Genomic DNA, 23,173 nt, shown 5'->3' with positions numbered 1-23,173 from the left:
CTCTCTCTCTCTTCATTCTTCCTCTTTGTAGACTTTAACTTCAGCGGCCTGGCCTGCACTAATGCTGGACTTCATTCACGTTCTTATCGCCTCTCACATCTGGTCTCTTTGTGTTTGTTGCCTCATCCGAACCTGGCTTCCATCAAGGTTCATTACAACATCACAAAACTGTAAGTCAGTGGTGCCCAAACTGGGGTCTGGGGACATCTCAGCACAATGAAGACAGTTCCTTTCACTGTTATTTCATGCACTAGAGATCAGAACAAAGATATAATGTATAATAATGATAGTGTCTACTCCAATGTAATCTCCTCACCTGCAGTAAACACGGCTATATAATTCTGCATGAAATCATAACTAAATCTTCTCAGATGGGGTTCAATGAGACAGACTTTTATCAAATGGGGTCAGGGGTCAAATGTGGATCTATTTTGGGGTCCCACACATGACAAAGATTGGCAAAACATTTCCTGTAAGTCGTGCAGACAGCGAGGGAAATCACCTCACCTGCTGCACTATGGAGTATAAACACTTTGAGGTAAACACGTAGGCATTTACACACACACACACACACACACACACCCACACGCAAACAGAAGAGGAATTTCCTTTCATTTCAGAGTTCCAGTCAGTCCGTTCGTGACTCAGAGGAAAATCACAAATTATACCTTTCCACGGACAACACAACCGGAAAAGTATCATTTCTGGACCATCAGCTGATCAGCTGGCCTCTCAGATGTTCTTGTAACTGCTTTGTTTTTTTCCTGTCTAACTTGTGCCAATTCATTTCCACATCATCAATCATTCAATTGTTTCTTCTTTATCAACACATTTCTTTATCACTGTAGTATTTTAACTAAACTTTTAACTCAACTAAACTTGAGTCTGACATAGATACTCCAAGTAATTTCAATGCTTGAATTCCATTTAATGATTGTTGCTCTCTCTGCTGTTGTGATAACAGAGCTGATCTCTGTGACAAACAGGATAAATGGTAAAAGACAAATAGTTGCTAGTCCTTACAAAGATGCTGATGGCATGATATAAACAGCGCACCTCACAAACAGCAGTGTAACTGATTTCAACAATATGATCCATGAGTCAGAGCAGAGGCTCCTGTGATTAGGGGGGGAAGCACCTCAACCAGACATTCAATGATTTTCCAACCCAGACCTCCAGCTGGTAAATCAGTGAGCTTCCCCAGCTCTTCTCCTTTTCCTCTGTCGTCACTTGATGACTGTGAATTCCTGTATTCGGAGGTCAGATTTCAACATCTCTCTTTTGCACGTCCTGCTCGTCTGCACAGGAAGCATCGAGGCTGCAGGTGCAATTTCAGTGATGAGTGTGTCCCTGATCTCAAGGAAAGTTTGTAGCAAGCAAGCAACTTCCTGTTTACTACACGTCACTATGCAGATTTTACCCCAAGACCTAGTTGCATGTGATTCTATAGTGGGTTAATTAAGATTTTGCTACGTGGCATGGAAAAAAAACTTTAATTGCCAGTTAGTATGCTCCATATGGAGATAATAACAGTCTGCAAACTCCTCTGACAGTCTGAACCTACAGTGTTTCCAACATTTAAAACCTCAGAACAAAGACACCCAAAAGTTACACGAGAAAAACAACATGAGCCTGTAATTTATTTAAAAAATATTTTAATGCACCATTAATAAAGGGTCCAACGCATTAATACAAGAGAAATATTGCAAATAATATTAAAATAATAATCATCAAATTAAAAGGAAAAAACAATAAAAAATAACTGAATGGAAGGTATGTACATGTTTCCTCCTCATGGAGAGAGGAAAAGGAACAACATATTTACAGCTTGGAATCAGTGTGTTTCTACGAGAAACAAACACCTCTACAATATTTACATTTATTTCTTTGAATTTTTTTCTTTCATCTTTTTATCCTGTAGTAAAGAGGGTTGGTTTGTACTGAAAGGCTTTCATTGCAACAAGAAATATCTTACACAGTTTCCTGTTTGGGAGGGAACAAAAATGAGAAGAGAGTGCTTCTGCTAGTTAAAAATTCAAAATGAAAGCTTAAAAACTTGGGACGGCCATACGCGTGAGCTGAGAAACCATATGAAAAACAGAGACACACCACAAGGGCCATACGCACCCGTCTGTCTGCAGCTTATCACAAACCAGTTGATCTATCTAGCAGGCACACACACAGCTCACACCTACACTCCAAAGAAACTGAATGCAGTACATTTGCTCATATTAAGCGAATAGATTCTTCAGGGAGGGATGTTTCATATGGGGCAAACTTCGGCACACCCTCTTGTAAAATATATATATACTAATGCATTTTGAAGAGGCCAAAAAAAAAAACGTTGGGGGGGGGGATTAAACAAACACTGAAAATTGACTAAAACTAGACATTAGACCTAGAAACAGACCTGACCTAATCAAATAAATGTGCCTTTTAAAAACATTCAGAGCACACAGAGTGACTAAGTTGAACAACACTGACCGCACATCTGTACTGGGGTCTGCAGGAAGTTTGGTAGTAATCTCTGTCTTAATGAAACGGCAAATTAATTAAAGGAGAACTCACAGAAAATGTTTTCCTGACTGTTGAACAAACGCTCTGACATTTGCTGGTTTAAAATAAAACACGCACAGATACCGGGGGAAGGAGCAGATAAACGCACACAGGCAGACAGACACATACACACATACATTGGTGGGGGGTGGGGGGGTATTTTTAGCGATCTTGGTCCTACAGAGCAAACACCCATCGGGTTCTCGTCACGGGACCCTTGGGTGACACAGCATCAAACTAGGGGAAGATGTAAAAGAACAAACACAGTCCAATTCTGTGTAGTGCTGAGCCTGCAGAGGAAAACTCAGCAGCCATGTAAAAACAAAACTTTGCGCTGCAATTTATCTGACCAATGTTTGCACGGTTAAAAGCAACAGTTCAAGGGCCATTACTCTCATCCAGACACCAGGTTGTGGCAAAGCGGGAGAGCCACGCACAGCGGAGGAGGGAAACACTAGTTTTATGGGGCTGGTGAATCACAAGCCACTGAGGACAGTGGGCGGGCACACTGAAGCTCATCTCACTGTAAGATACTTACAGCTAACGCAACTAAATAACAATAACAACAATAATAGTAATATTAATATATAATACTATGAAATGAAAAGAAAGCTCCAAAACAATCTTCATACTTGGAAATCTTGCATAACTGAAGACCAAATCGGTTGGAGTATCTTAAAACTGCGCTCCGAACAAGCGCCTTTAAAAACCCTGAATTTATTTGTCGATGTTCCTGTGCGTCTGTGTGCGGATCTGGGTTGGTGGGTTGGGTGGGGGGGGGTTTGACACTGGCAAAGCAATCCAGGCTGAAGATTACGTGAGCCGAGGCGGACACACAGTACCGGTGTTGATCAGTTTCCATTGTCTTCCTCGAAAAGGTTATTGGCGTGGAAAAAGAAAAAGACCTTTCATGCCTGGTTGCGCGGAACAACTTGGTCGGAACGCATTTCCCCAGTCAGTCGAACAATACTGCTACAGAAGAGCTAATGCTGAAGCAGAGGCCCCCTCATAGTTTTCACACGCCAGGCTTCACAATCCCCTCAAGTAATGGCCTGTGAAATTGCCAAGTGAATGAAAAGTGTGCGTGAAAAGTGCAAGTGTGTGCGTCTCTGTTTCCTGGGTACGGTGAGGACGGCGGTGTGGCCGTCCGGAGGAGCAGGTGTGGGCTGTGGAAGGGTGGCTTTGTTTCGAGGTACAGTCTGATGCTGGCGGAGGGGTGGGGGAGGGAGGGGGGGGGGTCTGGTTGGGAACTCGTCCATTCCTGTTGGCAAGTGAAGAAGAAGAGAAGTGCGGCTGCTAGTTGAGAGTCCCGCGGCAGTTCTCTGTTCCACACAGGCAAGGGATCTTGTTCTCCTCCAGGGGGAATTTGTAGTCGTAGGTGATCTCTTCGTTGACGGCGATGGCCTGCTTCGAGTAGATCACAATCTTCTTCTGGGACTCTATGGTGATAACCTTGGCGTAGCAGTTTGGCTAGGAGACGAGAAAGGGCAGTGAGAGATTGATAAACAACAGCTCAAAAAAAATAAACTACAACAAAAGTGGTTAGGACCAGAAACCTACAGGCCACGACCACATCACGTGACATCAGTGTTCTTATTGTATCCATCAGTGAAATCTGTCACTAGCTGGGTTTTCATCCTAGTATTTTCATGCAAATGATGATGTATCTACATCAAACTGCTGAATGGAAACAGCAAATTTAAATGAAATTTCCTTGATATCGCAAAAAAGTGTTCATGTTCACTTGAGATGGAAAAGTTTTCAAAAAACAAATTATGTGATAAATAGCAATGGAAATATATTTGTTGAATAAATAATGACGCAGGCCTGACATGATCAGTCAAACAAATGGTTCAGTCTCATTTCAAAACGGTTCAAAAGTGGTTTTGGACTCTCTGAAGTAAATAAATAAAATATTTGTCCAAAATGATCTCCAAGATAAGCACTTGAAACTTTGCCCGTTGTGGTTGTATTGTCATTCCAATATTGGCAAGTGCATTTATTTGTTTTCGTCTTCACAGAGCATGAAAAATGGCCAACATTAGCTGTCATGAATTAATAATATCAATTTGTCCAATACTAATCTGTTCTTGAAAGACACTTCTGATTTTTCTCATGGGCGTGTTTTCTGACATACTTTTCCATTCAGGAAGCCTATTTATTCACTCATTTATTCACCTAGCTGATGGAAATGCAGCAAATACGCATTTTTGTTTTTGCAACATTTCTAAATTTGCTTGACAGCTGGATGCAAACGTAACTATTTCGAGTACACTTGCTGATTGAGGATTTCCCGACTCACAGTGCAGCAGTGGTTGATGAATCGTGCTAGGTTGCCACACTTGGTGGCATCGATGATGGTGTCGTGGTCCACTCTGAACAAGTAGCTGCTCCCTATGCCCTGCTGGGCGTACCGCTTCTCTCGATTGTCAGCCACCATCTAGAAAAGACAGAGACACAACCGCACATTCACTCACCGCTGCTGCGTTAACACAAAACCAACCAAGAGGCAGTAACACTTTCTGTGACTGCCACATCTAAAGTGCTTTATAAGGGCACTCGTAGGGAATTATAATGCGCTCGCAGTTTCTAAATTGGAAGCAGTACCTGTCTGATATTCTGGCCCACGTACTCGATGACCATCTCATCAGCAGCGATGGGCTCCATGGCGAACAAGCCCCACTCGTGGATCCTGCTGCGTCCAAAACGAAGCTTCTTCTTACGGAACTGCACATGGACAAAAAGACTCAGTGTCACAACGACCTCCGTCAAGATTTATGTAAGTACTTATGCCCTCAAATTAATATATAGTGTAATTTTTCCTAAAACTCCAGCATGGCACAAAGCTCTTCCCTGAGGTTAATCAGGGAAGAGAGCCAAGTGTAGAGGTATCAGTCAGTTGCACTATAAAACTTTAATGATTCCCATGGGGAGATTGGGTCTTTGCAGCAGCGAATAGCAATAGACTATATCAATGAAAAACAGAATAAAAACAGAAAAGTAGAATATAAAGAAGAGTATAGCAATTTGGGGCAAATTTTTATGTATCATTCAGGGGAAGAGACAAACGTTTCGTATGGGCTCAATAAAGAGTCAAAAAGATTTTGAGCTTGTAAAAAAGATTGTGAGCTTGTGAAATGATTTTTGCAAATAATTTGAGACTTGCAGTTGTATATCACCATTTGTGAACATGTGAAACAATTTTGCATGAATGTATTTGAATGTGTAAAAAAGATTTAAGCAAACAAAAATAATGTGTAAATGTGTAGAAAAGATTTGTAGTTGTAAACAACATTTTGTGAATGTGTAAATAACATTTGTGGACAGATGATTTCAAATGCGAGGTTGCAAAAAAAATCAGAGCAAACAGATATAGTTTTGTGAATGTGTAATGAGAGATTCAGAGCAGCAAACTGCGTGAAAAATGTCGGTCAAAGTTTAAGTCTGTTCATGTGACATCCAGGTTACAAGCACGGATTTTTGACCCCGTTTTGCCTCGCGAGTCTACTAGCCAATGGGAACGCTACTCTTTTGACTATCCAATCAAGGAGTGAGTTTTACTATCTAATCAGGGGGCGAATGGCTCTGGCGCTCTGGTCAAACAGCTGCAGTCCTCCTCGCTGTCAGAGTTCGTAGCAGCTAACTACAGCTGGAGAGCTACAGAACTAAGGGCAGCACATAGCAACAGACAGACCTGCGTTACAGTAATATCTCAGCTGAGTAACTGCAGGCTGCACTGCACATCTGGCATTTTGCTAATGTGTTACCAAATGTCCCAGGAGATATATCGGCAGCGTTCTGACAGCGAGCGGAAGGTTGTGCTTGTTTTTAACACCGGGGCGCTCGGGCTTGACGTAGGCGGAGCTAGCCGATAAAATAAAGTGCTAAAAGGCAGCCGGTAGCGGTGCCTCAAATGCTCCAATATTGCTTCTGATATTATTTTATTTCATAAAAATTACATTGTTTATGATTTTTGACCTAGTCCTCTGGTTGTTGTGCAGCATGTGACGTTTATTTTATCAGCTAACTCCGCCGACGTCAAGCCCGAGCGCCCCGGCGTTAAAAACAAGCACAGCCATCGCTAGATTAATCAATCATGAAAATAATCTTTATTGCCCTATTGTCCACCTTATCAAAACTCTTGATTGTACATGTGCATGAGTGAGTATGCACAGATAAATGACACAACTGAGTGGGTTCAATCAGTGCCAAGGCTGTTGCTGGTTGTACCTTGAGCTGGTTGAGTTTGAGCAGGTCAGAATCCATGACTGCCGGGGTGCCGATGACGGTGAGGAGGCGGCGCTGCTCCGAGCGTCTCTCCGACAGCAGCCGGTTTGTTCCCTGATGGAGGGAGAGAGAGAGAGAGAGGCTCATACAGGGTCATTGATACAGTGTCACCTTATCACATGGCCTTGAGCTGCGAGTGACTGAACCAGGGAACTTTGACCTAAATGTGCAACAGTCATGTTAGTCTGGGGAGGAAGTTCATTTGACACCGCTGACTGACTGAGAGGGCAGATACGGAGGGGAGCAAACGGTAAGAGGAAGGAGGGGGGCGAGATTCTCTTCTGCTTCTACTTAATGCAAAACTAAATTTAGGAACAGCCACTTCATCACTACATATATAGGAAGCATTACTCCACCACCAAACATCCCAAATAAAGATTATGAATACACTCTTCCACATGACATCAGACAGTAATAATAACAATACTACTTATTTGTATAGCCCTTTAAAAAAAAAAAAGAGTACAAAGTGTTTTAACAATTAAATAAATGCAAATATCATACTCATTAAATAAACTAAAACAAGTAAAAACAAGAAGGCGGCAAAAGATAAAGATAATAGATGTTAAACAATATAATAGTAAAATAGGAGGATAAAAGACAAATCTGTCACAAATCACATAAAATCAAATTGGCCCAGAGGAGGAACGCTGCCTTGGCAGCGTTCCTCTGCTGTAGAGAGTTACTCAATGGAAAGTATCCAGACTTGAACAGAAATGTGAAAAACAAATCCAAGGCACTCTTCTCTTAGGAAAAAGTTTAAAAGGCTTTATTTTTTTAAACCGGCCCTCCCAGCAGGACGCTCCAACCCTGCCTGTTCTGATTCAGCAGCGACAAGCAGGCGCTATCATAAGACCAGTTGGCAGATTACAAACAACAATCTGAGGAGTAAGTGCCTCGCAATTCAATTGTCAAATGTATCACAAGAAGCTTTTATAGCACACACTGACTACTATATTTCCTTATCTTTTAATCGGTGTGTTTCAATTTATCACAGAATGCCTTACTATCAAAGGGTAATTTTGAAATATTAAGATGGAAGGCAATTAATGGAGACGTTAGAAGCCTGTATTCTTACATTACAGCAGCAGCAGATATTCGTTGTTGCAGTAATCTGATGATCGTGACGCCTCACTGTCAAAGAGTGAAGCAGTCATTGCTCCTCTTCTCTCTCGATCCGTTATGTTTAGGAGCGGGTTTGTTTACAAGCCACTGCTCCATCTATATACGCTCAATTAGTGCTGCCGCGCCCTGACCAGTCTCCTCCCAGTGACCGGGAGGGTGCCGGGCACCCGTAAATGAGTTCAACCTCATTTTCTAGCTTTTCTCGTCAGATGCAAAAGCCCAACGCTCCAATGAGGCGGCCAATCAGAGCAGCGGTTCATTAGCATCAAATCAACATCCACAGAATGCAGACACTGAGAGGCCGGAACACACACTACAAAAGCTGGATTTAGGTGTTTTTTTCTTTTTGCTATACACTACACTATACACAGATTATACATTATACAGACATTATACATGCCCAAAACCCCCCGTTTGCCTGAGATTGAACTGTTCAGGACATTATGGGTTATATAGCTTGCTGTGGGCGTGGCCAGCGGTGAGCTGGTTGTGGCTGTCAAGGTGAGGCTAGCAGCCACAGTGCAGGGAAATCATAGCAACAACAATAGCGGTATTAAGAAACCAAAGAACACCAAACTAAATGTGCAGCATAACAAGACCCGCTAGATGCTAGATGCAGTTTCAAGGTAGACAGCTCATCAACATGGGTGACAAGGGGGCATGAACTTTACCAATTAAGGGGAAGGAGCGCTGGACTAACAATACACTTTGCTGACTCAAGGCGAAAACTTGCATATTGTAGCACAATTCTGAGACCAAATATCAAAATGATCACAGATAGAGTAACTGAGCAAAACTACTAGGAGTTTGCCTACCATGCTGTCGATGTTCTCCATCTCCTGTATGACCTGTTCAGGCAGGTCCAGGTCCAGGTAGACGTCCTTCTCCTTGCGGCTGATGGCGTAGTAACCCTCGCTCCTGGCACAGCCCGTCACATGCTCACGAAGCTGTCCGTCGGCGCTCTTCTTCTTACGCCGAGGATTCGGCAAGTTGGTAAGTGCAGGCCAAAGGTTAAGGGCAATAATGGGAAAACATGCGATGGTATGCACAGATAGCAAATATTAAACATATAAAAATTAACATTATATAGTTTACAGAGTGGCTGAAATCATCACTGGGTCATTTGGACATTGGTAAACAGGTTTATGAACTTCCAGAGCAATCCTGGAGATAACGTTGAACATTCAGACACCATATTGGAGGCAGACAGTATTGGTTGATAAGGATATTAGTGTGGTTGACCCAGTGGGTGTCGTTGAGCCAGTCGGTGCTGTGGTCGTCCTGCAGCAGCTTCTCATAAGTGGTCTTCAGCAGCATCAGGTCCTCACTGTCCAGACCGGAGTTCCAGATGTCGTACAGGATGGTCATCTGCTCAAACTCGCTACGCTGCTCAAACTTCAATAGTGGCAGTTCGGGTGCCGGGACGGGTTTGGGCCAGCGCTGGGACGATGTCACCCCTGCCTCCTGCAGGAAGAGGCGCTCACTCTTCCTCACTTCTTCAACCTCCTCGTCCTCGGTGTCTGAGCTGGACAGCTCTCCAGATTCGAGCTCCTCCACATCCACATCTTCTTCCGAGTCCTGGACAGAGCAACTTAAGATTACTACAAGGAACTGATATGAACACAACTCTGTACAAGCGCTAAAACTAAGGTCATAAAAATCTTAAGGGCCGAGGGATGCGGAACCATTTATATTTTTATCTAGATTTCAAGATGTAGAGGTTTCATGACGTGAGATATTTACCAAAAAATTATGCCATAACACCAAAACCTAAAAAGGTCATGACTCGTGTGTCAACATTATAGAAACCACCATTGTAGCCACTTACATTTGCATGCACCAAAGGAAACGAAATCCTTGCTACATATGACGCACAGTCGGTGATTAAGACATCCACAAACACTTACAGGAACAAACCCTACAACTTCCCACACACCTCTAGTTTCCGCTTCCTCTGTTTCTTCCCTGGCCGTTCCTTCCCTGGCCGTTCCTTCTGCTTTTTCGTGTGCAGAACCTCCAGGTTTTCCTTGTCTTTCCTTCTCCTCTTTTTGCTCTTGTCTTTTTCCAGGTCGAAACCCTTGCCAGCCATGCCCTTCCTCTTTGACGATGGAGGTAGAGCCATGGCCTTGGCCACATCCCCGGCCTCGCACAGCACGTCCATCCCAGACAAGTAGTCCCCAGTGTCGCCCCTGGGTGGCAGCGCCTCCCCGATAACCTCCTCTGGTGCCTCAAGCACCCCAGAGATAGTGTTGAGGTCTGCAGGGAGCAGGACAGAGGAGTCCTGTTTGGAGGAAGTCCTCTTTGGGGCAGGCGCCAGGAGAACAGGGGGTTTGGAGTAGTTGTGCTCCATGAGGACCGTTACGCCCTCTGGGTTCATAACCAGGGCCAGCGGCTCTGGGGAGAAGAACAGATCCTCCTCCATCTTCTGCTCCTCTGCCTCATCTGATGTCTCCGTCTCCTCAGAGTCCCCGGCCTCCGGGTCCATCTTCAGGGCCACGTCAGCCAGCACAGACAGGTCCGTGGTTGGGGCCGAGGCCAGCTGCAGGAGGCTGGACGCCCCCAACTGCTCCCTGAGTCTCAGCCTCTGCTCACTCTCCTCCTCATCCTCCTCTTCCTCTCTGAGGGAATGATAGGAGGGAGCGGACAGGCTGGTTGTCCGAGGCCGTCCTCTGGGCCGTTTGGTGGCGGGAGGCGGAGGAGGAGGGGCCTCCTCGAAGGCCATCCTGCACATGGAGGCGTGGTCCAAAGGCAGGTTCTGCACAGTGCGACACACCATAACAGGAGGGGCCGGGGCAGGAGATTTGAGGGAGTCTTTGCCTGCACCCCGTTTTCCAGGGGATTTGGTAGGGGTGGTCTGCGGAGACACAGGCAGGCCGTGGAGCTTTTTGGACTCGTCGGGGTACAGGCCGCGTCCAGGCGGGGGCACGATGAGGGCATTGCCTTCGCCCGGTTTGGAGGCAAAGGGGAGCAGCTGAATGCCCTGGGTGGGGTGAACGGAGGGGGTCGGGGCAGCGGTGAGAGGGAAGTCTGGAGGCCTGGCAGGGGAGAGGAGGGGAGATTCGCCCGCCGCCTGCGAGGGCGATGGAGACAACGGCGCAGTCGGCAGCGGCATTTTGCTGTCGTTCTCCTCTGTGGAGAACGAGACGGTCTTCCTGCGTTTCTTGAGGGGGGGCACAAGAACAATGGGGGAGGAAGGGCGCGGGTATGGGGGCGACGGAGGGCGCTTGGTGGGTGCTGCTGCTGTATCTGCCTTCCTGTTCTCAGTTTCCCCTAAGAGAAAAATATGAAAGTTTTGACAGAATTAGCCAAACTGAACATTCATCCAAGTTTAGCCTATGTAATTATTGTCCTATTCTAAAAGAAGGTACAGATTTAGCCAGCTGCAGCGAACTAAATCTGTACCATCTTTTAAAATCACCTCTTAAAACTCAATTTTAAAGACTTGCTTTTATGCTATGATGTAATGATCTTTGGTTAATTGTTCTTGACCTCACTTTTATGGTTTACTTTTATGGTTCTTGCCTTGCTTTTATTGCTTTTGAAGTTTCTTTGTTTTTGTTTTTTGTAAAGTGCTTTTTAACCATGTTATAAAAGTGCTATACAAGTAAAGATGATGACGATGATTATAATGTAAACAAGACTTCTGACCAACCTGTTTTGACCTCTGCCTTTGAAACAGCAGCTGTGGCATTTTCCCTGGAGAAAAGAGCAAAAGAATCGATCATATTGAACAGGTAAGTGGCCACCAACAATGAAATAACGACAAGTAAAATATTTGACAAAGGAATATTTAAGAGGATTGACAAGAAATACATCTTCGTGAGCAGTGCTCCATCAGTGCAGTGCCAACACGGAAACAAAAATACCTGTCATCCTCTTTCTCAGTGTCGAGGGCTGTGCTGTCCATGGTCGACTCATCCATGGTGTCTGGCCCTTCGCTCTCAGCCCTCCCTCCCTCTTCATCCTCATCTTCAGAAGAAGATGAAGATGAGGATGTTGAAGAGGAAGAGCCCTCAGAGGACGAAGAAAGGCTCTCATCATCGCTATCAGCACTGAGGGCGTCATCTGAAAAAGAGGGAAATCAGATATAGTATGTGGTAACACTGCTGCCCTGACCGAAAAGGAAACATGGAAAGGATTTGATATCTGAGAGTGCTGGTTGTGATTTACCATCAGACTCCTTTTCACTTTCTTCTTCCTCTTCCTCATCCTCCTACAGTTAAAAAAAGGGACATAGTTACAACACTACATTTAGATCACTCAATCAGAAGCGAGAGTGGAAGTGCATAGAGAGCAATACAGTGCAATGCTGCCATCTAGCCAACAGTAGGTGAAAACGCCACAGCAACATGAATTCCCATGAAAATGTTAACACAGTGCAAACAAATCCAACCAGTTCTGCACCATATTAATCAAACATTCATATTTGCAGATATAATACTCAGCCTGCAATTTAATGACGATGGTCTAGGTTGTCGCAGTGGTTTGCAAACTTTTTGTCACCCAAGATTTTTCTTTTGCACTCTCAGAAAAGCATATATTTGATAGATAAATAGACATTTAAAAAACCACACTTTTGGAAATTTCAAAATGGACTTCACTTGTCAGTCACCACCTAAGCCCATTTCTGGGGCAGGAAAAACACACACGGTCACAAATATGCGAGCACACACACCTTTTCAGAGGAGGAGCCATCAGAGGTTTCCTCTCCCTCGCTGTCCAGCTCCCAAGGTTTACGACTTCTCGGCTTCTTTTTCCTCCTCTTGTTGTCCCTTTCTGCTCCGTGTCTGTCTGCCTCTGGCCGTCTCCCATCAGCAGCTGGAGACAAGACAAGGGATTGTTAAGAGACACATGGGCCAGGCCTATTAACACCCCCTCCTCATAAAATATAATCATCAGCTCGGCAAACCTTCGTCATCCTCGTCTGGCGGGGTTGAGGGTCGCGGCCTTTTCATGTCTCCCTCTTCAAGCTCCTGAGGTTCTTTCCTCTTCACCTAAACAATCAGACACCAACATTGTTTTTCATACATAGTGAGGAAGACAGCAACTGCCAAGAATGGACTGCAACCATTCTGACTATTTTTGACAAGCTCCCCAATTCTACAAAAGGCCATTTTACTGTGCTGGCTCAACACTAAACTTAACAGGACTGCATTGTTTTCATAGTTCAGTACTTACTTGGCAAAGTTCACATAAGCCCTGTTCAAATTGGATTGGTTTTATCGGGGTCCTGACATTGTGATTATGACTAAGAGTCCACAATTTTAATCCAGTACCAATACGGGAATGTCTGCAATTTTTTTAAATCTGGAAAGTAAAAAAACCTACTGTTTTCCGGCAAACTCAGGCCATCTGGTGAGGGCAATCCAGTTCAGATTTACCTCTCCATAACATAATACTGTGTTACTTTTTTAAATGTTGGTAAGACTGTCTTAAGACACCAAGGCTACTAACTGAAATAACCCAATAAAGGCTGTATTTCAAGAGATTTTTGACTTAGGAAGCAAATGCATCAACCATCAACATGATCTTGTGGAGACCAGTGTCAAGCCAGCCAGAATAAAAATAGAACTTCCTGTCAAAACTTTAAAAAACTTTAATGATTTGTGGTCTCCGATATCCTCTTTCCCTTGCCGCTGAAAGTGCCATTTGTCATACTCATGTGGAAAAAAGTTCTGGTATTATTCTGGCTATCTCTGGCTAGCTTGATACAGTTGAGCATTTGTTCCTACATAGGAAAACTCTTCTTGGTAATAGTAAAAATAATGCTTGTTTGACCCATCAGCGTGCGCATATAAACAGAGGTGTAGATCATATTGTTTTTTGTCTGGGCTGTAAACAGTAATTTAAGGGAAATCATAGAGATCCTTTATCTATCCAGGTCATCAGGAATTACATGCATAGCATGTAAAATTACAAATTACAGGATTTCTCCTGGTGCAAATAATCCAGTTCTACTAGTGGTTTGGTAGTGTCAAATAGATAGATCGTGCCATTAGTCAAACATGAAGATAAAATGTGGTGTTTTTACCTTGAAGGAAGGCAGACGTAGAGCTCCATGCAAAGCAAAGCCCTCCATGCCACCACTCTTTGCCCAGTCCACCAGAGACATGAGAGGCTCGCGAGGACGGTTGACCTTTTCCTCTTTCTTCTCATCGTCCCGTAAGGCCGACACCCCCCTCACCATCGTCTGGAAAGGCTGAGGGAAGAAAAGTTTATAATGATCAATCAAAAACCTCCAATCCAACACGGATCACTGATGAATATAGTGGATAGCAGCATGACTGCTTGCTGCTGAAATACATCTCTGTGGGCAAAGGCACATCAAAGGCAATGGAAGCACTTTGGAAAACAACACCTCCCCTCCCTTGTTTTAGGCAGAGCAGAGAACTTCGCTCAAGGATAAGGCCGGTGTTTTTTAATGCATTGCTTACCGTCAACAAATCCTATGAAAATAACAAAATCAACAATGCGTTTGCTCTACTCCCGTTACTTTCTGTCTTCCCACGTACCGTTTTTAGCCGTCAACCCGGAAGTCATTGGCTCCATTTGTAAGCTAAAAACCTTGAAATACAGCTCACAAAGACATAGTTTCAATTTTAAAAATCGCTAACTGTTACCACGAAAAGTCAAGCTATTGTAGTTATTACCAAATCAAATTCAAATGGGAACAAATTCTTCATTACGCCGGGGACTATTTTCGGTGCTACGGATCTACTTTCCTGAGATCGCAAAGTGTTTACAGTCGGCTTATTAAGTTGTTTGAGGAAAAAGTCGGCTGGCCCGGTGCATCGCGATGATGAAATATGCTGCCAGAGCAACAGCGTGGCTCTGTGACGTGTTTTTAATAGTTTTTTTTAATACAATGGAGTTCTACGGGTGCTGGGACATGAGGCTGCATTGGGCACCAGCTACATGGACGAGACTTGTTGGCAAAACAAAATCATTGCTGATTTTGTGATTTTCATAGGATTTGTTAACGGTAAGCAATGCATTAAAAAACACCGGCCTTATCCTTTAAGTTGAGAAAAGTTCAGCCTTTTAGAGGAGGGTATGAAAGTTTACGACAACAACAACCAGAATGAAAATAGAAAAATTATAGAAGTTGGTAGTTGTTGTCAATCTGATCATAGTCATCAGAGTCAGTGTGGAGCACAGTGGCTGTGTTGTGGGAGATTTCGTCAGAGTTTGAGAGTTGTACCTAAGTACTCTTTGCTGATAGTGTCAGCTACTACAGCTAGTCGCTATGGAAACAAACCCACTTTTCACTATCAGCACAAAAAGTGGTTGAAGCAACGCTTTTTCAACCAAAAAATAGCAGAATAGCATGAACACGAACTAAGACAACAACTACAGCATCACTGTGGCTCTTCTTCTTTACCTTGGCCTTGGTCTCTTTCCTCTCCCACCACTCGTCAAAGGTTGCAAAGGCGATGTTCTCCACCATCTTGCGGTTCAGGTCCCTCTGCATGATGTTTTTCATCTCCTGGATCAGAGTGGCCAGGGCCATCTGCACCGTGGCCTCATGCGGGTTGTCAGCCAGCAGGGGCATCTCCTCCCCTGGAGCTCTGTACTCGTCTCCGTCCCCAGGCGGCATGGTGCCATAGCCAGGTGGGGGCATGTAGGAGGGGTAGTGTGGAGGCAGGACGTGTGGGGGCCAGCCGGTGTGGGGAGGCGGGATGCCATGGTGGGGTGGGGGCGGGATCTGAGTGCCGTGGGGGTCGGGGTAGGCGTAGGGCATGTGGGGGGGCATGTAGCGGTGGTCCTGGTCGTAGTGAGCGCCCGCCCCGCTCCCCTCTTGGTCCATGTAGGGGTGGTGCGTGTGGGGAGGAGGCATAGAGTGGAGATGGTAGGAGGCGGAGTAGTCTGCGGGTGCAGCCTCGCCGGGGGCTGCGGTGCCGTTGGACGAGGACATGCGGAGCTGGTGCAGACGACTCAGCATCTGGGTCTGCATCTGGAAGGACATGGGAGCTCCGCCGCTGTACTGGTTCATCAGCTCCATGGAGCTAGCGTAGTCGTACATGTGGTGGGCCATGGGAGGGGGATACTCGGGGTGCAGCTCCATGTGGGGCAGGGGAGGGATGCCCGGAGGAGGTGGGGGCTGGAGGGAGTAACCAGGGGGTGGCGGAGGAGGCAAGTGAGGGGGGTAGGAGGGTATGGGAGGGTGCATGGAGGTGCCAAAGTGCTGTGCAGAGTCGGAGATGGGCGGGGGTGAAGACGAGGGGTCCGTAGTTTGCGATGGCAGGGCAGCCTGGGACGAAGAAGGGGAGGAAGCTGAGGAGGCTGGGGGCTGATGGGTAGTCACCGTCGTTATGGTGTTCTCCTCCTCCTCGTCGGAGATCTCCATGTCTTCCCCAGAGGAATGAGGGGATGACTGAAAGAAAACACAGAGAATGTGAGTGGTTCCTCAGAGTTAGGACACCATCCTTCTATTTAATGAACCACTGTCCCAGCAATAAACATGCTTTCAAAAGAGAAGAGTTAGGCAGCTTTCATACTATTTAACTTTTTTATACTGCCAGAGCAGTTTCCTTTTACACTAACGATAATGGGGAGTGGGTGCAAGGCGTAGGGAAAGTGGACTCCGGCTGGCTGCTTTTTAAGCAGAGCAGAGCAATTTCTAAAGTTGAGAAAAATTCAACTGTTTCAAACCCTGTCCTCTGGACCCAGAGACCTGCTGGTTTTCTTTGTAGCCATCTAATCAGGGACTATTTTACATCTGGGATGCAGGGTGAATGCAATTAGAAAACCAGCAGTACTCTGAGTCCAGAGGTCTAGCATTGAAAACCACTGGTTTAGAGGAGTGCAATGCTTTTTTATGAGCTGACCAATCACAACAAAGAAGACACAGAGTTTCGCGTGGGAAGCTGGCAGTTTACAACAATAACAACAATGAAAGTGAATAAAGTAGCAGTAGAAAAGTTAGTAGTATTTGTTACTCTGATCATAAAAGGTCAGAGCATGGAGCATGTCAGCTGTGTTGTGGGAGTTTCTGTTAAATGTTTGGGAGTTAGACATCAGTACAGTTTGCTGATAGTGGCAGCTAGTTCTTACAGAAACAAAATGAGTCAATACATATTTTATTGGTCAGCACAAAATGTAGCTGAGACAGCCCTTTTTCTACAAATAATAGTCATAGAATAGTTAAACGTTTAAATAAGCCTTAAACGTTTAGATAAGTATGAGTGTTGAGGATCTTACCTGACTCTGCCCATTATAAGGTGGTGTGTGTGCCCCTGTCCTGCTCCGCAGATCAGCAGATCCAGCCTGTGAAGCTTCCTCCTGCAAAGCCCCAGTCCCAGGGAGGCTGGCCTGGGCCTGGGGATCCTCGGAGGCCGGGATGTGGGGAGAATAGGTGGAAGAAGATGGTGTGGCTGCTGCAATTACAGTGGGACTCTTCCTCCCTTCTCCCCCCTTTCCCTGTTTCCTCCCTCTCCGGCCATCTCTGTCCCTTTCCCCTTTCCTCCTGTGGTCCTTTTCCCCATCATCACCCATCTGATTACCACCCATGTGCTCCCCTGCTGCGTCTCCTAACCCTCCTACTCGCTCTGCTCCATCCCCGCCTGTGCCCCTCTGCCGCTCCTCTTTCCTATCCTCCTCGTCCTCCTCATCCGAAGCGAGGAAAGAGAATTTAGCTTTCTGTTCCTTTAGGAGCATCTCGATACGAGAGTCGAGGCTGCTGCTGTGGTAGACAAACGGCAGGCTCTCATTGGTGGAATCTGGCTCCGGGGAGGAGGAGTCCCGCTGAGGGGGCGGGGGGGAGCTGGAAGAGGAGGGGAGATGGTGGGGTAGGGACGTGGAGGAAGGAGAGGTAGAGGAGGAGGCGATGGAGGAGTGGGGCGGGGAGGAGGGTGGGGGTGTTTTTGGTGGGACGGGTGGGGTGCTGGGACGGCGTTTGGGCTTGGTCCACTGCTCCTCACGGGCCGGACTGTCCTGGCCAAAGTCCAGTGTTCCGAGTGTCTCGGCTACAGCCGCCGCTATGACAGAGGCCGGTGGGAGGGGAGGCGGCGGTGGGGGAGGTGGCGGCAGAGCGCTGTGGTGAGCCGCATGGTAGTCCTTGTCAGCCCCTGCCCCAGACAGAGAGCCCCTCTCCCCGAGGCCGGCGCCCCCGAGACGAGAGGAAGCGGGTGGTTCGTGAGGAGGGGCTGCGGCAGGCTCTTTAGCGGAGGAGTAAGCGGAGTAAGACGAAGGGGGAGGAGACATGCTGTTGGAGGAGGAGCGGTAGGAGTTGGAATTGTATCTGGGGTCAGAGCTGTTGGAGTAGTCGCTGTCTCTGTCTCTATCTCTGTCTCGGTCTCTATCTCTGTCCCTGTCATGGCTGCTCCGTCTGCGGCTGCTACTGCCGCCCCCGCCGCTGTGGTGGTTGTGAGAGTGGTGGTGGTTGCGGTGTCGCTGGTGGCCGTGGTCGCCGGATCGGGAGCCCAGGCTGTCCCGCCGGTAGCCCCTGTCGTCCCTGCGATCTGAATGGTGGTGGGAGTGATGGGAATGGTACTTTGAGGAAGAGTTTGTTTCCTGCTGGTGGTGGTAAGACGACCTCCTGGAGCCGATGCCACCGGCCCCGTAGCGCCCCGCCGAGTCTCTGTCCCGGTCACGGTCCCTTTCCCTATCCCGCTCCCTGTCTGATAGCGGGGGCTGATCGTATTGGGCGGCAGGGGGTGGCGGAGGCATTGCAGAGTGGTGCGCCATGTGTGGCCCGGGCCCTCCGGCGTTGGGGTACGTTGGGTAGCACGGTGGCTCATTGGGACGGTACGAGGCAGTGGGGGGGTACATAGGGCGACCTCGATGGTACACTGAAGGTTCCTGTGGATCCTCAGAGTAGCGGGAGACTTTGTATCCCCCAACCGAGGACGAGACAGCAGAAGAGGACGAGGAGGAGGGTAGCATGTCCTGGGGAGGGTAGCCACTGCCCAAAGCACCGGTGTTGTAGCCAGTATGTCTGAAAAACAGAAATGAGATAGTGTTCAAAATTACTACGTAGTTTTTTAGATTTATACATTACCAACATTCATGAAAACTATACCAAGCAGAGATTCTGTACAGTAGTTAATCAGCTGCCTCTTCTCTCTATGGAGAATACAGTAATGTCAAGCTACTAGGTTTGCTAGTTAACATTAGTAAACATATCTTATATTACATAACTGTATTGTAGCCGTGCAAACTGCAAACTAATTGCAACAAAGAACCATTTCTCGCGTTGTGTGACGGCATGTGAATTTCATTTGAATACAAGAAAAGGATTATGGGAGTTGTGTAAAAATCCACAGCTACAAAATCCACAGTTACATTTTGATAATAACATAATGTTTAATTCCTTTTATTAATTTGACACCGCTCAATAAAGAACAGACATGATATGTGAAATGATTTGCTAAAATTTTGTAAACTGTGATGCAGTTTGACCATGTACAGGTATGGAGAAGTGAAGGTACTCATCTCTGACTCAAAGACCTGAATTTGCCTCTTGACAACGATGAAGCTGTGGCAATAGCGCCGTGGTAAAATCAGAGTTTTGAATGTGCTGGGTTTAAATATCAAACAACTAACCTGCCGCCGGTGTAGCCCGAGTCTTGTGAGAAAGGAGTCCCAGATCTGGAGGTGTAGGGTGTCCCACTGCCCTGGGAGGAGGCAGAGGAGCCTGGGGTGTAGGGTCCTGCCATGGAGGAGGGGGGTGTGTCCAGGCGCTGTTCACTGTAGCCCGTTTCCGCAGAGCAAGGGGTGACGCTCCCCGGTGTGAGGGCCTGCACCCCCGCAGCCAAAGCCGCAAGGTCAGTGGAGAGCCTCCGTCTGATATCTGACGACTGTGAGGGGAAATAAATCATAAATTAATTGTGTCCGACAATCATGTTTGTTAAAAGTGCTCCATAACTAAACTTGATTTGATTAATTAGAGATCAATTAGAGAAGGCGATGACCATTCAATAATATTGTCAAGATTGTAAATATTGCTGCTCAAATGCTTTTCAATACTCATTCACATAGTAAATTTGAGATGCTGATCATTAAATAATTGCAGTGATGATTATGCTGCGACTGTACCGTGTCAGGCTGTGTTGGGGCCTGAGGCTGGAGCCGCTCTGTCAGAGCCTTGCCTCCGAGGGGGACAGTCTGAGGAGTGTAGGAGCCGCTTACTATCAGGTCGTAATACTTTTGCCTCTGCTGGCCTGGAACGAAACAAAGGCACAGAAAAATAAATACAGGGACAGCTTGTGAAATGTATATTAACAGTCACTGTGAACATAAGGCATAGATGACCTCTACATGCTCTTACTATTAGGTTTTAACATCATCTGTATCATTCAAGTCAAACTCAGTTGGATGTAATTCAATGTGCACTATGGCAGATGTGCCTGTATTGCCCAATTAATATGCTCAAATCTTCTTTGCTGTTGTCTTATTTTTATGTACCCATATGTCATGTGTCCATGGTGCCCATCTCTGTGTAAGTTTGATTGACACCTGAGCAGCAAATTAAACCTAGTACCTAAACCTAAACTAGTGAGAGAACACAGAGCCCTACATGTATGATCCAGGGTCTGAACTGGAAGTTGAAGGTCAATGTCCACCATGCAAGAATCTTAGACAACGTTACAAGACATCTAACTGTTATTTCTAGCACGACTACTGGCAAGCTGCTGGAGAAAAGTGATAAGACAAACTAAATACAAAACATCACCTTTCAACTTGGAGATAAAGTGCTTTGAAAGCCACTAAATGGAATTGCATTGCAACTTCTATTTGTTAAAAATAAATACTTCCATGCTTGCTGCACATTTGCCTGCCCTTGAACTAAATGTAGGCGTTTAGAACTACTATTGCATGACAATCTGCCGTGCTTTCTTCAATTTCTTGAACCATCGGTAAACCAGCTAAGAAGTACTGTTAATAAATAAAAGATAAAATCATTGTGGACAATTACCTGTGGTACTAAAGATATGCCCAGCAAAAAGGCTACATTGAAACACAATAAAAATACTGCAAGGTTTTACTCGCATATTTGTGAAAATAGAATAATTATTATCAAAATCTATCTCAAAGGCACAGTAGTATCAATGCAAAACGCAGATAAATCACATTTCTTTCAATGAATTGAAAGTTTTATTACATATGTTCTTCATGTGTAATTACATGTCACTGTACAAACGTTGTGTCTGCAGCATCACTGTGATAATTTGCAAACCAGAACCAGCTCAATCTTTCAAGAAGCCACAGATAAGGCGTTATCTTACCTTTGATATCGAGTTGAGCATGAATGATGTTGCCCATGACCGAGGTGTTGTGCAGGTGTTTGACTGTGTCCTTCGCTCCTCTGGTGCTGGTGAACAGCACCCTGGCCAGGCCCAAGTGCTTCCTGGTCTTGGGGTGGAACAGGATCTCCATCTCCTCCACCTCACCGAACTTGGCGCACATTTCTGCCAAGAAGGGCTCCTTGATGTTGTCATTGAGTCTAGCAAAGGTCACCTCCTTGAGGGGTATGGGACCCACGTAGAATTCATCAAGCTGTCAAGAAAAAAGGAATCAAGAGTCATTACAAGAGATGACGATGCTGGAGACGTGTGAAATAAAAGCAAAGTAGTTATTCTCACCTTAAACTTGGGCACTGGCAGGGACAACTCTGTGTATCTGGACCATATTCTCCGAGGTCTGGGGTCCCGCAGATCTCCCACGGGAGGAAACCCAGAGTCCTGGAAAAAACAAACAGGTTGGAGTCACAAATTCCTCATTTTGGGCACAAACACACACAAATATAGATTCGGGGGGGAAAAGTAAACACCAACTCACTGGCACACTGAAATGCACTCCATCATATCTGTATATTTTCTGTGTGACCCGCCGAATAGCTGGGTCCTGGACGAGCTTGTAGCTTTTCCACTGCAAACTGAGAGCTCTTTGTGTTTCTGCCCCACTGTCTGGATCCATCCTACAACTGGGAGAGGAAATGCATGATTTTAGATGCAGTGCAGCAGATAATGTTTGGGAGCAAAAACACAGCACCAGAATAACACTGGCTAAACAGCTGAGTTATAACATTGTTAACTGCATCTTAATTGTTTTGAAATGATACTCTTCCTACAGACAAAACATGCATGTCCGTTCGTAGTATGTGCCTTGCATGGTAACATTACCATCAGCTGCGTCACACAAATTAGCCAAACATTTACTTTCTTCGACCACTGTCTATGACTATTCAGTTTCTAACACAGAGGAATAAAAATAAAGAAATATGAGCGATAATTATCAAGACATTTTCACACTCGGCCAAGATGCTGCCTGCTGTCAAAACAATGACCACCGTTACGTCACTAACCAGTGAGTTCAGCTAGCAGCCTAATGATAGCTAAAGCTAACAAACACCAACAAAATGCAAAGAAACGGATAATAGCGTCAAGACATGGTTCACATTATACACACGTTAACTCGGGCTCCCAATTATTCCGTCAAACAACCTAACGTTAGTTCACACGTTAGTTCGCTAACGTTAATTCAGTTATCCCTCCTCGGTTATGCTAGGGCAAGTTAACGCTACCATTAGCTAGCGCGCACTGCTAACTAGCAAGCATATCAAGTTAGGAGTCAAACTCTAATCTTTTTTAACCTCTGCCGACAGTGTTATCATCTTGTTGGTGACGTCCGTGGTATGCACCTCTCTTTGACGTTCAACGGACTTATTTTGCCTCCGGTTAGCCTAAAACCCGCACCCGCCTCTTCTGGACATATTGCCCGCTCATCCGAAAGTACTAGCAACCCGCCGCTAAAGTGTAGGCAGCTAACGCCAGGCCTAGGAGACGAACAAGAAAAACACAGAGTCCGTAACAGAAAACGGGCATCTCCGATTCTGCCCTTGAGCAAAACTGATGAACTAAAACGATGCCGCTATCATTCCGGTAGTTAGTCAATGCAATAATACGCCTCTAAAAATGACGAACCCATTGTTTTCACATAAAATCCCTATATTGTTGAGAGAGCGGCCATCGCGTAACCAACCTGAAAGCCTCGCCTGTTCTCCATCAGTCTGTGCGAATGCAGTCTACGATTCCTCATTGGCACTTTCTGCAGAAACCGGCTACTATCAAACATGACTCGAACCGCTACATCGACATACAACACCGCAAATGCTTTGAAAAAATATTAATTTATTTTAAGTAAATAAATAACTTCACGTGCCTTCAAGTCCTTCTTGCTGAAAAAGATGTTTGAATCTGCTAAT

The 23,173-nt window shown here is 45.7% G+C and overlaps 1 protein-coding gene across 1 annotated transcript; it reads right to left on the bottom strand.

The window, feature by feature from the left end:
* Positions 1–1,666: 1,666 nt before the first annotated feature.
* On the bottom strand, positions 1,667–22,964 carry setd1a (SET domain containing 1A, histone lysine methyltransferase). The gene is made up of 21 exons (XM_071900921.2): positions 22,951–22,964; positions 21,748–21,892; positions 21,552–21,650; positions 21,195–21,465; positions 20,005–20,129; positions 19,513–19,766; positions 17,170–18,904; positions 15,350–16,342; positions 14,000–14,167; positions 12,878–12,962; positions 12,644–12,786; positions 12,139–12,181; positions 11,835–12,033; positions 11,621–11,664; positions 9,905–11,238; positions 9,198–9,546; positions 8,784–8,965; positions 6,787–6,897; positions 5,164–5,283; positions 4,859–4,996; positions 1,667–4,026 (listed from the first exon to the last, which is right to left on the bottom strand). The coding sequence occupies exons 2-21, from the start codon at positions 21,883–21,885 to the stop codon at positions 3,853–3,855; spliced, it is 6,705 nt and encodes a 2,234-aa protein (XP_071757022.1). The 5' UTR covers positions 21,886–21,892; positions 22,951–22,964; the 3' UTR covers positions 1,667–3,852.
* Positions 22,965–23,173: the final 209 nt, after the last annotated feature.

Source organism: Centroberyx gerrardi, chromosome 7 (assembly GCF_048128805.1).
Source record: "Centroberyx gerrardi isolate f3 chromosome 7, fCenGer3.hap1.cur.20231027, whole genome shotgun sequence".
NCBI lineage: Eukaryota > Metazoa > Chordata > Actinopteri > Beryciformes > Berycidae > Centroberyx > Centroberyx gerrardi.
Note: the sequence above shows the minus strand (reverse complement) of the source record. Positions and strands in the feature narration are given on the sequence as shown.